The sequence below is a fragment of the Zingiber officinale genome, chromosome 3A (genome assembly GCF_018446385.1).
Source record: "Zingiber officinale cultivar Zhangliang chromosome 3A, Zo_v1.1, whole genome shotgun sequence".
Classification (NCBI taxonomy): domain Eukaryota; kingdom Viridiplantae; phylum Streptophyta; class Magnoliopsida; order Zingiberales; family Zingiberaceae; genus Zingiber; species Zingiber officinale.
The window spans coordinates 24,801,531-24,816,016 of NC_055990.1; the positions used below are offsets into that span (position 1 = coordinate 24,801,531).

The 14,486-nt window shown below is 31.8% G+C and overlaps 1 protein-coding gene across 4 annotated transcripts in view; it reads left to right on the plus strand.

Moving 5' to 3' along the window:
• LOC122051467 (long chain acyl-CoA synthetase 9, chloroplastic-like) overlaps window positions 1-14,486 on the plus strand; it is a 34,575-nt gene that overhangs the window by 2,175 nt on the left and 17,914 nt on the right. For 2 of the 4 annotated variants that reach the window (XM_042612620.1, XM_042612618.1), the window contains exon 3: window positions 2,008-2,088. In XM_042612620.1, the coding sequence (XP_042468554.1) occupies window positions 2,008-2,088 (81 nt within the window). Of the gene's footprint in view, window positions 112-961; window positions 1,491-2,007; window positions 2,089-14,486 lie in introns of all 4 variants that reach the window. The other 2 variants (XM_042612619.1, XM_042612621.1) reach the window with 2 other exon arrangements.

The following is a 14,486-nucleotide window of genomic DNA, read 5'->3' on the forward strand; positions in this document are numbered from 1 at the left end:
TCGCTATCCTCTCTTCCATAAACGCTCCCAACCCACCCGTCTAGGTTTTCATTCTCGCCGCTGTTCGTGGCCACCACTTCACAGAAGAGTAAGCCAATCACACCCTTTTAGGTACGCTCTACTCGATTCAATCTAGTTCTGCCATGCTCGATCGGCTTTCTGCTTCGAGAGATTGGCTCTTATTTTCTTCGTGCTCTTGTTTAAGTCTTTCACTGTCTTGCTGGATCTGGTCGGATATTGCGAGGATGGGAAAAACCAACTTGGTTTCGTCTAAACTCAGACCCTAGATTTCCTTTGTTGCTTGTCATACAAACCGGAAGAGGTTAAACAATCTGGTTGAGAATTGAGTGCTTCTTGTTTTTCTTTTCTCACCTTTGATGCTTCTTGTCTGCGAACTCGTGACAAAATTTTGTTGACTACTGCATCGTGCAGACCACAATTAATACCCTTATAATTATCGTACATAGAACACAAATGGATAAACATTTAAAACCCTTTATTATCATCATCTTGTAAGTCCTACTACAGTGCTGTATCCTCTGTTTCTTTTGGTTTCATAAATATCCAAGTTATTGATTTTTGAACATAAATATCCTTCCAAGGTTCAAGAACATACAAACATGCAATTTAGGTGTTTGTCGAAACCATTTGTACTTATGGCTTGAATTTAAAAGTAAAATATGCTTGATACGAAGATGAGCATGATAAACTTCATCAGCCATGTGCAGATTATATATCCAAGATTGTTATTTATTCAATTTATAATGATTTTTAATATATATCATTTTCATTTTATACATGTGAAAATTTGAAATACTCTCAGGGACCTATGAAAGTATAACTTTTATGATAACAAATATGAATTTTCTTGTTTTTAAATGATAAAAATTTTAACTTCCTTTTTTTTCGTTAGAATTGCCATTTTATTTTATTTATTTGTTTTATTTTTAATTTTTTGCAGATTTGGTGGTATCATCAAATCCTTTCAAAAAACTTATAAGATCTTGAGGATTGAACAACCTAGTAATTGCTTATATTGAAAGATGAACCCATATTTTGTTGGCATCTTGGTTCCACTTATAGCTTCATTTGTATTTCGAAGATCAACTAGTGAAAAAAAGCGAGGGCTGCCAGTTGTTGTTGGTGGTGAGCCGGGATATGCAGTTCGCAACCACCGTTTCACATCTCCAATGGAGTCATTTTGGGAAGGGGTCTCAACACTGGCTGATCTTTTTGAGCAATCATGTAAACGATTTCCGTACAAGCCTCTACTTGGATCTCGGAAGCTTGTGGTACGAGAAATGGAAGTGAACCAGGATGGGAGATCCTTTGAGAAACTTCATCTTGGAAACTATGAATGGATCAGTTATGCTCAAGCTTTCAAAACTGTTTGCAGTTTTGCATCTGGTATGTTCCAACTCGGCCACATAAAGAATGAGCGGGTTTCAATATTTGCTGATACCCGAGCTGAATGGTTTATTTCCTTACAGGTGTTTTTCCCCCTTTTATTCTTTTGTGTTTTCCCTTTTTTTTTTTTTTTTTTTTTTTTGGGGACACAAAATTATATAACTCCAACACTCATGTACATTTTTGTCGCTTTCCCTCTCCCCCACCCTTATTACGTATCTGACATGTTCAGTTACCACTATTTATTCTCTGTTTTTTTTTTGCCAGTAGTGCCTTATAAGATTACTTTTTCACTAAATGGAGGGATCATATAGATTATAAGAATATACATCAATATGTAATGTAATATACCAATATAACAAATAGCGAAACTGAAGCTAATAAGTTTAGGTATGAGATTAACATGCTTATTTAATGCAAACACACTTAGGTTTTAAGTTTCTGATTCATGCTCCAATACATGAATAGGTATGATATTTTAATCCAGACTAATTTTACTTGTAAAATTTAAATATGACAAGAGAATCTATTTCTCTGGTCATTTTCTTCTGAGGGTCATCCATCAGCAATCCTAATATCGTTGAATTTTATGTTAAACAGGCTTGCTTTAGGCAGAATATTACAGTTGTTACTATATATGCTTCACTGGGAGAGGAGGCTCTTTGCCACTCGTTAAATGAGGTTTGATTTTTCAAAATGTTCCCATTACAGAGTTTTTCACTATCTATTTGATTATCATGCATGCTGATGTGCAGATTATTAGTAATGCTCTTTTGAGATTCTATTTGCCTTTTGCATTTATCTAGCGTAGATTTTAGTTAGATGTAGTTCTCTACTTCTCTTCTATCTTCTGTGTTAATATTTTGATCTGAAGAATAAAGAGTATTTTTTAAAATCAATATAATTTGTTGATAGATAGTTCAAACTTTTCTTCATGGTTTTGAAAAGAGCCTAAGTGTTTATGATAGGCAACTACACCACATAAAGCTTATGCAATCACCATCTGAAGTTGGCTTCAATATGCAAGATCGCATATGTAGTCTATGTTGTCATTTTTGCAGTTTCTGTTGCTACATATGCGAACATCCAAAAGAAAAACAGACTGTTCTTGTCTGCTCAAACAGTGGCTGAACCAAATCAAATAAAATCAACAACAAACAATAACAACAACAATTAAACCTATCGCACTCGGTGGGATTGATTATATGAATCCTTTTTTGCATTGAGCTGTATCTCCTACTATATCATCATCTATACTTAAATAAATTTAATCTTGTTTCATTGTTGATATACATGCTTGCCATAGTTTCAGATCACCTAACTGGGACATTTATTATTCGTCTAAGTACATGCCTGTATCACCTTAAACGTGTCTCTTAGAGGTTTCCCTCAATAGATGTAACTCCGACTTTCTCTCTAATGCTCTCATTTTTTATTTTGTCCATCCTCGTATGTCCACACATCCACCTTAACATCCTCATATCTGCAACTCTCATCTTTGTTCATGTGCTCGAGTCATAGTCCAACATTTAGCTCCATATAATATAATAGGTTCAACTGCAATTTCCTTTAAGTTTTAGAGGTATTTTACGGTCACATACAACACTTAATACTCTTCTTTATTTCAATCATCTTGTTTGTATTCTATGTAAGATATCTTTTAATCCTTCCATCGTTTTACAAAAATGGTCCTAAATATTTAAAACTCTCGGTTCCGGGCAATTTGCCATCTCCTATCTTAACAATTGTCTCATTACGTGTAATATTGCTAAACTTAAATTCTACTAAGCTTAAAACCTTTACTTTCTAGTGTTTTTCGGTAAGATTTTAGTTTAGTATTTACTCTTTCACGTGTTTCATTTACCAAAAATAATATCATCCGCAAACAACATGAATTACGGTACTGTGTCTTGAATGTGTCAGTAGTTCGTCCATAATTAGTATAAAAAGATAGGGACTTAGAGTTGATCCTTGATGTAGCCCTATCTTTATTGGAAATACTTCAGTTACTCCACCTGAAGTCTTTACTTTGGTTGTTACATTCTTGTACATATTCTTAATTAGTTCAATATATATTACGCTAACACATTTTTTTAGAATTCTTTTAAACTCTATCATAAGTTTTGAATATCATGTGTAGATCTTGTTTTTGCTCCTGATATTTTTTATTTAATTGTAAAAAAAGATGTATAGCTTCTATTGTCGACCTTTTAGGCATGAACCCAAATTGATTTTCGGCCATTGGTCTCCTTAATTTTTTTTTTATTACTTTTTTCCAAAGTTTCTTTGTATGACTCATTAGTTTAATACCCCTATAGTTTGCACAATTTTGTACGTCTGCCTTAATTTTGTACGTCTCCTTGTTCTTATATAAAGGAACTAGAATATTTATCCTCCATTGATTAGACATGTTTTTCGCTTTTAATATTATGTTAAATAATTTTTGTAAGTTATTCAATACCTTGTTTCCCTAGGTATTTCCATATTTCTATCGGAATATCATCTGATCCAACGACTTTTCCATTGTGTATCCCATTTAAAGTTTGTTCTATTTATGAAGTTTAAATTTTACAATAAAAAATTAAATTTCTATGCTCATTTGACCTACTTAAATTACCTAAGTTAAGTTGGTCACCTAAACCTTCATTAAAAATTGATGAAAATACTTCTTCAATCGCTTTTTATTTCTCCATCGCTTACTAGTACCTTATTATATTTATCTTTAATACAATTTATTTGGATAAGATCTTAGCTATTCTATGAATCAAATAAAATCCTTGACTATTATCGAGCAAGGTTGCCATTAATTGTTATCAACATTCTTTTTGGTTGTTTCAGAAATCTAGGTATTGTGTGAATCTAATCATATCAGTAGGATCGGCTGATTGGAAATAGTGGGAAAAAATGAAAAATGGAAAAAGATATCAAATAGAGATTGTCTAATGAATCCAAAGAATAATGTTTCTTATTTTTCATGAAATGTTCTTTAAACTAATATTAAGAAAAAAAAATATTAAACTGTAAAAAATTACAGGATCATCAATATACGATGATTTCTTAGTGGAGCATAAATTGAGGTTTGCTTTTTCAAGAAGTCTCCCTTACAAATAGTTGTTCTTTGTCTCTTGATTATCACACTAGTATGTGACAACTATTTATCATCCTCATTTAGGTTTCTACTTGTCTATTCTCTATTGTATTTCATTACTATTTATTGGTATATAGTTAATAGTTCTCTCATGGTTTAGAAAGGCCTAGATGTTTACCACAAATGACTATATGATATATAGCTCAGGTGATCCTCATATGTGGTTGGCTTCAATATACAGGACATGGCTCCTAACGAGGTGGTAGAGCGAAATATCATAGGAAAAAATGTGATATGATTTATATGATCCCTATATGCAATCTATGTTGTATGTGCATGCTATATTGCCATGTATGTTGTAACAAAATTTAATTTGATGTTCATTCTAACTAGTTTTAAATAAATCAAATCAAATAAATTCCTTAATTATTTGAAAGCATGTCTGCCAATATCATTTCAATATTGATCCCAAATGCTTGAAAACTGTCATATTGGATTAGAAGGATTTGTGGATATAAATTATCAAGAAAAAAAGTTTGTGTAATAAATGAAATAATAAAAGATATTTAAAAATGAATAAATCTTAAGAATTACAAGTACAAGATCATGAATAAGACACCAATTTCTTAGTGGAGGATAAACTAAATTTTTATTATTGGTGTAATCATAGCCTAAATGGTTGAATTTGATTAGATTGTTTTGATGCGGTTGACAAAAGTTTCAAGTTAGACTTAAATTGTTATTAAGAGGTCTTGGTAGATAAGGAAATCCAATAAATGTTTATTAGATGGAAATGTTTGATTAAAAGGTTTTAATAATGAAGTACAACATGTTGACGGATAGAAAAGTCCAAATGCTCAATGGTAGTTGGAGAAAGACCAATATGTGTTGGCGACTAGGTAGATGCAGAAATCTAAAAGATCTTGGTAGTTGGAGAAGCTTAATAGATATTGATAGAAGTCTTAAGAGGCTTTGTAGATACCAAAACCAATAGGTGCTGGTAGGATGCTTGAAAGGCGAGGTTGATCAGAAGCATGCCAAATATCATTGGGGAAGACAAGTGAGTCTTGAGATATTACTAGCGACTATAATCTTAGTTTTTAAAGTTGAATTTTAAGTTATACATGTACCTGATCAAGGAACTGACAAATGAGCTCTTGAGATAAGTCGAGATCTTTGAGCAAATCTAATTGGCTGGTTAGTTGACTGAATAAGAAGTTGAGTTGATTGAAACTGTAAGAAAAATTAAGATTTCTGATATTTGATATGTTTAACTATATTAAGATTGAAGGTTTGATTGTACAATGGTATCTAGATTTATGAAATTTTGAAGCATTTAAGAGAGAGAGAGAGAGATACCAGATTATGGGTGAGAAAAGTAATACCATAGTTTAAGGGGAGACTAGGGTGTAAACGTGCCAAGCCGTTCGCGAGCTATTCGGATCTCGGTTCGAAAAAAAGTTCGCTCAAGTTCGTTTAGAGCCTTGCGAATATGTTTGTTAACATGCTCATTAAGAGACTCTTTATATATATATATATATCACGTGAATTATAAATATATTAATATCTTAATAATTATTATAACTAAATATCTTAAATGAGTTTGAACTAAGCTTGTTTAACTTTTAAACGAGCTATTTTCGAACCAATCTCGATCCGTTCGTGTGCTATTTAATTTCATTACGAATCGAGTGAATCGAACTCGAGCCGAGCTCGAGCTTTAGGGGAAACGATCTGAGCTCGAGCTGCTCGGCTCGGCTCGGTTCAAGTACACCCCTAGGGGAGACTATGGCTCAAGGGAAAGCTATATATATGGTTTGATGATATTTTGGCTAAAGGACCTAAGAAGAGTTATTACTAGTGGATATCTAGTGAATTAGATTGAGACTAAAGGATTTGGATCTCTACTAAGATGGTTGGTGGGTGCATCAACTAGTTTAAGAAAAATGGTTAGTTTATATATTTTCTAGATTTTGTTCATGATAAGAGATCACTTATTGTTGAAATTGCATTGTTAGATATTAATTGATACGATAAACCTTAAATTCTTAATTCCTGATTACTTATTACATTAATTTTAAATGACTATTTTAAAGCATTTTTCAACTTAGTATCATTTTTTTAAAAAATAAGGTTTTATTAAAAATTATTTTTTCCTGATGGATTCCTCTTAGTTACGTATATTTGTAAAATTTCATGATTTTTTAAACTATATGAAATTTTTAACAAATTAATGAATTTGGACTGCTGAACATTGCAATACTCAGTCGACTGAGATAGATAATATTTAGTTGATTGACATTACACTCAGTCGACTGAACGACTGAAGCAGTCAATTAAATGGTTGATTGACATTACGAGAAAATATAAAAACAATGTTTCATATTGAATTTTTAAAATATTTTTACTCTCTTAAAGTTTGACTAGACTCCAAAACTACTAAACTTGATTATTATTACATTTATGTCATATTTAATAATACAATAATAGAAATTTTAGAGGAGAAACATTAAAAAATGGGAGAAAACTATCATATCTTAGGGTGATGTTACTTTAAGTGAGACAGATTTTTTAAATTTATGACTGTTTACATGCTTTAATTAATGTACTTATTTTGTTTGATTTAATAGAAATTTTTTCTCATATTCTAAATTTTTTTTTATATGCGTCTAAAGGGGGAGTAAAAATAAAATTTAAATTAATACCCCAAAAATGGTTAAAGGGGAATTCGTTTTTATCATCCTAAATGAGCTAGAAATTGGGAAAGAAAATAAAATGACCATTCTATTACTTTAAGAGTTTGCCAAACATCAAAAAGGAATAGTGTTGGTGCAACTGTGCACTTTAGCGATTGAGTCCGGCCAAGTTATTTTAATATGAATGGAAAGGCTTAAGGTAGACTTAGCTTGGTATTTTGATGTATTTGACTAGTGTGTAGGTGTAAAAATCTAAAAGACAACTACACCTATGCAGTGATAACTGAACACGTGTTAAGGTTGGAGGTAGGTTAAGTTTGAATGGATATTTGTCTGATAACCATGACTAAAGGGAGATTGTTAGTGCAATTATGGCCCAAGTAGTCGAGTTAGAGAAGGATGTTTTGATGCAGTTAATAAATGGTCTACTTTAAGCTTAGTTTGTTATGTTTGTCAAGTGTACAAGTGCAGAAATTGCAAATGTAGTGGTGAGGCAACAGGTGTTGAGGTTTGAGAAGTCCAAGTAGGGTAAAGGTGATCTAAGTGATAGAAAAGACTAAGAGTTCTTAATAGATGGAGAAGTTCATCAAATGTCATCGGTTGAAAAAAAATCTAAGAGGTTTTAATAGATGAACAAGTCCAATGGGCAATCAGACATTCCAATAATATTTTGGTTGATGGAGAAAGAACAATAGGTGTTGAGGTGTTGGTAGATGCAGAAGTTCAAGAGGTCTTGGTAGATAGAGAACCTCAATAGCTATTGCTAGATGTAAATGCAGAAGACCAACACGTTTTGGTAGGATGCTCAAAACGTCGACGTTGATCAGTTGCACAACATATGCACTTGATGAATGCAAGTGAGTCTTGAGACAATAGGATTGAGTGTAATCTTTGGATGTTTTTGATAAAATTTTACTTAGGATTGTACTTGATAAGTAATTAGTGTTCTAGACTATAATCAACGAATGAGCTCAATCTCGAGTTAACTCATGATCTCTAAGTAAATTCATTAACTGAATAGTCAAATTAACTTGGTAGTTGATCTTAAAGTTAACTTGGTAGTCAATCTTTGACGTTACTCTTGAGAATTGAAGTATTCCATTTCAACTTGATTCATTTGAACAAGAATTTAATGTAGTGAAGTAGTTTGAGTCAATTGAATAGTCCATTGCTAGAAATAAAGTTCTCTGTTTGAATTGAATCGACTGAAATGGAGTTGATTTAATAAAGATTCATTGGAAGGATAAGGTTCGTCGCAACTACCATTTAAGTTGACTAAAAGAGATTGGACCTGACCGGAAATATTATCCACTAGTGTATGAGGTTGCAAATTTACCCTATTGAGTTGGTTGATGTAGATTTGAGTCAATTTAACTAGAATAAAGTCAACTAAAAACCTTATCTATTGGCAGATAAGGTTTCAAACTTATATAGTTGAGTTGACAGACGAAGATTTGAGCCGACTGAAGAGGTATTGTACCAACTGATAAGCATTTTAGTCTACTAGAGAAGTATTTCAGTCGATTAGAGGATATTTGAGTCAATTGGATTCAATAGAGTATGTGTGTTATAATGGTATATCACTATAAATAGTGGTGCAAGGGGACTTTGAAAGAAAACTCTTATACTATAACCTTGGTTTTTGTGTTTCTAAGTGCTTTCAACAACTTGAAATGAGCTTGCGTACTTCTATACTTAAGCTCTTGAAAGCTTCTTCCTATTTTCGAATTGGATTTTTTTATTTTTCTCTTATGGTTAATTTGTTTTATTATTTGAAAAATAAAGTAAAGTTGATTTTTATGAGATTTCTCCACCTCGTTAAAGGAGAAATTCATTATTGTAGGCATGGAGTAGGACTGATATTAATTGGCATTGTTCTTATTTCTTATTTGTGTTATTTCCATTGCATATTTCACTCTAATTGATTCCTAACATGCTTTGAGCCTTACATTTTATACAATAATATTTGATGTGAACCTGAGAAGGATGTCTCAGAAACCCACAACAAATTGAAAGAAAAAACAAGGAAAGTCTAAATTGATAAGATGGATGAACGAACCTTGGTATATGAGATGGAAGACGTTACAACCTTGGGATTTAGGTTGATAAGTCTTTGAACGCCATAAGGGATTGCTTTGATAAGTTTTAATTTAATGAAGAATGAACAAGTAAGAGTCTCACCATACTTTAAATTGAAAATAAGCTAAAAGCTACATGTGTGGCCGCCACCTCCTTTATTTATAGTTTATAGGGCGATCTAAAAATTCTAAAAGGCTAAAAGGAAGCTCATTTAGAAAAGACCTATTTAGAACATAGCTAATTTGGATTCAAGTCATCTTTACAACCCAAATAAAGATAAAAATTGAGCTTAGAACATCTACATTAGTTTCTTTATAATATTTTTAAAATTTAGGGTAAACCATCTACTTTATTAAATTTAGACTACACACTACATTAGCTACCCTAAAATTTTCATTATCTTTATTTTTTTTATTGTTTTCTTATCTTTCTTTTATTTTTTATTAATTTTTCTCTCTCCCTATGTAATATCTACATTTTATTACCCCCAATCCATATTATTTATTTCTCCTCTCTCCCAAATTAAATGATATTTTAATGTTTAGAGAATGAATTTCATTCCCTAAATTTAGAGAAGTACTATTCATGAAATCTAAATTTAAGGAATGGATAGATAGCTGATGCAAAATTTTTTACGTAAAATGTAAAATTTAAGGGAAATTTTGTATTTAGAGAAGTTGATCTGGATGCTCTTACAATTCAAAATCGAGTGGCTAATTAAGCCTAAGGCTTGAATTAACTTGCTCTTAGTTAAATCTGCTTTAATTGTACCTTTGGTTTTAATTCCTTTAATTATCACATTAAATGTTTCCTTCATCTGCTTAGCCTTAGTTCTTGTAATTGGGCTTCCATCTACGATAATGGATCATCAAGAACATCTAGAGTGGATGCTCCTTTTCTTTCTGACCTCCATCATTAGCGTGTTGAGCCGTAACTTGTTCTCCATCTTTGATTCCATCAGGATTCATCCTCAAATCTTCATCACCTACATAGGGAGAAAAATCAGAAACATTGAATGTATCACTCACATATTTACAAGTCAAGTTTGTATATATTATCGTTGATTCGAGCAATTGATCCATCTCCTCGTGGATGCAACTAAGTACAATGTTTAGCAGGGAATCTATCCTTTCTCATATGAACGCAAACCCAATCTCCAAGTTCAGATCACTTTCTTTCGCCCCTTGTTAGCTTGCGTAACATATTGTTCAATCATCTTTTCAATTTACAATTGAACTTTCTCATGTATTTGCCTCATAAGCTCGACTTTTCTTGTACCATTTAAGCTAGTATGCTTAAAGATAGACAAAGGTGACAAATCCAAAGGGGTTAAAGGGTTGAATTAATATAATTTTAACAACAACAACTAAGTCTTATCCTATTAGGTGAGGTCGGCTATATGGATTATTCTATTCCATTGGATTCTATTCCCTACTATATCATCATTTATATTTAAATAATTTTATTACGGCTAACCAAGTCTTTTTTGGTCTTCCTCTTCCTGGTTTGATGAGCATATTTGTCATAGTTTTATATTGCTTAACCAGAGCATTTATTAGCCGTCTATGTTTGTACTATCTTAAACGTGTCAGTTTCCCCTCAATAGATGCAATTTTGACTTTATCTCTAATGCTTTCATTTCTTATTTTGTCTATCCTCGTATGCCCACACATTCACCTTAACATCCTCATCTCCAACTCTCATCTTCTGCTTATGTGTTTGAGTTATAATCCAACATTAAGTTTCATATAACATAGTAGGTCTAATCGTCATTTTGTAGAACTTCCCTTTAAATTTTAGAGGTATTTTAGAATCACATAAAACACCCGACGCCTTTCTCCATTTCAACCATCATGCTTGCATTCTATGTAAGACATCTTTCTCAATCCCTTCATCATTTTATAAAAATGATCCTAAATACTTAAAGTTCTCAATTCTGAATAATTTATTATCTCCTATTTTAACAATTGTCTCATTAAGTCTAATATTGTTAAACTTAAATTCTATATATTCTGTCTTTACTCTACTAAGTCTAAAACCTTTCACTTTTAATGTTTCTTGCCAAGATTCTGGTTTAGCATTTACTCCTTTACGTGTCTCATCTTCCAAAATAATATCATCTGTAAACAACATGCACTACAATACTATGTTTTGAATGTGCTCAGTGAGTTTGTTCATGATTAGTATAAAAAGATAGAGAATCCTTGATTCAACCCTATCTTTATTGAAAATGTTTCAGTTAATTTGCTTGAAGTCTTTACTCTGGTAATTATATATTTATACATATCCTTAATTAGTTCAATATATACTTTGCTAGCATCTCGTTTTTCTAGAATTTTCCATATAATTTCTGGAACTCTAATACCATGTGTAGATCTTGCTTTTGCTCTCGATATTTTTTAATTAATTGCATGAGAAGATGTATTGTTTTTATTTTGATCTTGCTTTTACTCTTTTACAAAGTTTCATAGTATGACTCATTAGTTTAATACCCCTATAGCTTATACAATTTTATACGTCTCATTTGTTCTTATATAAGGGAACTAGAGTACTTTCCCCTCTTGATCAGACATTTTTTCCGTTTTTAATATCATGTTGAATAATTTGACAAGTCATTCAATACTTTGTTTCACTAGACACTTTTATACTTCTATCAGAATACCATGTGGTCTAACGACTTCCATTATATATTTCATTTAAAGCTTTTTGAAGTTTGAATTCTACGATACAAATTTAAATTTCTATACACATTTCACCTACTTAAATTACAACTTAAATCTTCATTAAAAAGTTGATGAAAATACCTTTTCCATCACTCTTATTTCTCCATCATTTATTGGTATCTTATTACATTCATTTTTAATACATTTTGTCCGGATAAGATCTTTTTCACTTTAGATATTTTATAAATATCTTTTCCCTTTCTTTTTTATCCAATTTTTGATATAACCATTAAAATATTTCATTTTTTGCTTCATTCACTGTTTTCTTAGCTTTTTTCTTGGTCATTGTATATTCTTTTTAAAGTTTTCCTCATCCTTACAAACATATAATTTCTTATAGGATGCTCGTTTTTTCTGTACTTGTACTTTCTTATTCCACCATCACGATTCCTTGTGTCTTTGACTTACAGAGTACACTCTTACTATTTTTAACTTTGATACCATGTTGTATTAGAGTCACTGAATATTTTACCTAATGTTTGTACTCTTATCTTCTTAAATATGTTTTGCATTCCATCCTATAACTTTCACCATTTAATTTTAAGAGTCGTGTATATTTTTCTTTTATTGATACTATGATTAAGACGTATATCCAATGCTACTAAACAATGCTGGTAGTTAAGCTTTAGATGACCTTGCAATCTTTACAAATCTTTCTAACTCTATTCCTAACCATAGGAAAGACAATTTCTGATTTATTATTCTCACTTTTGAACGTGATCAAGTGTTCTTATTTTTTTTAAAAAACGTGTTAACTAGTATAAAGTCATACGCTATCACAAAATCTAATATAGTTTTCTCTTCTTCATTTCTTATTCCAAGCCCATAATCCCTTGCGCTCTCTTATATTTCTCATTTTTCACTTCGACATGTTAATTTAGACCGCCTTCTATTAAAATCATTTCATTTGACGAAATATTTTGTAATATTTTATCTAGGTCTTCGAAAATTTTGATTTTGTATCTTTATCTAATCTACTTGAGGTGCATATATGCTAGGGGTGTCAAAAATAAACCTGACCCGACTACCCAACCCGAGTCAACCTGAAAAAAATCAGGTTTGGGTTGGGCATTTTCAGGTTCGGGTTGGAGGGTTTTCGGATTGGGTAATATCAATGTTAGTATGATAATGATGGAGTATTGAGATAAAAGTGAAGAATTATAAGAAAAATAACCAAAAAGAAATCATTTTAAATTGGGTTTTTGGGTTATCCGAGTTGGGTTTGGGTTGATCCGGTTGATTGGGTTCGAGTTCGGGTTTAGAGGTTTTGGGTTGAATTCGGATGGGGTAAAAAAAAAAAAATTCAACCCGACCCGATCCACCCGAATTGACACCTCTAATATATGCTAATTATGATCATAGTTTCTTTCACTATTAGGATCTCGAGAGCTATAATTCTATCCCCTTTTTAATTACTCCTCCTTTAATGAACTATTTAAAAACATATCCACTCCATTTCTTATTTTACTCTTTTTTTGTCTACCATAACTTAAAACCTGAGTTTTTTTTTATTATTTTTGTCTTGTCGCCTACCCATTTTGTCTCTTGTACACATAAAATATTAATTCTTCTCCTAATCATCATATCTACTATCTCCATTGTTTTACCAATGAGAGTTTTTATATTCCTTGTTCTAAATCTTAAACTATTAGTTTTCCTATAATATTTCTTATTCCACCGATGGTGTGAAAACTCTTGTATATTTAGCATTACACCTAAGTTCTTATGGAGATATAACGGGCATTGCTGATACGTTACAGTCAGACCCTACAACGTGAACTCTTGCATATTTAACACTATATCCAAGTTCTAGCGGTCCTTGTGAAGACGTTATAGTCGGATCCTGCAATGCGGTCCTTCCGGGGAACAACTTAACATTAGCACAATAGCTTAATGAATTCATTCATTGAATTAAAGCTGACTAGCAACCTAACACAATCTCGTCCTTTATCCGGGCTTAGGACTGTCATCCGGGCTTGAGACTGGGCATGACAGGGTGATTCGTGGTTGGAGTTATATAATTTCAAAAGGTGGAAAATTAGTAGAATGTACAAATCTATAATAAGCAAATTCAACATGTGGTAAACAATTTTTCCCACCTTTTAAATTCTTTTGAATGATAACTTGCAATAAAGTAGACAACGTTCAATTTGTCCATCTGTTTGTGGATGACAAGTTGTAGAAAACAAAATTTTTGTGCCTAACATTCCCTACATCTTCCAAAAGTAACTTGGGAACTTAGCATCATGATTTGAAACTATCCTCCTAGGCACTCCATGAAGTCGCACGATCTCCCTAAAGAATAGATCAAGAATATAGTTTGAGAAGCTGCATGATCTCCCTAAGAATAGATCACGAATATAGTTAGTATCATGTGTTTTCTTGTAAGGAATAAAATGAGCCATTTTATAAAATCTGTCCATTACCACAAAAATAGAATCCATACCTCGTTTAACTTAGATAATCCTATAACAAAGTCCATGAAAATATCAA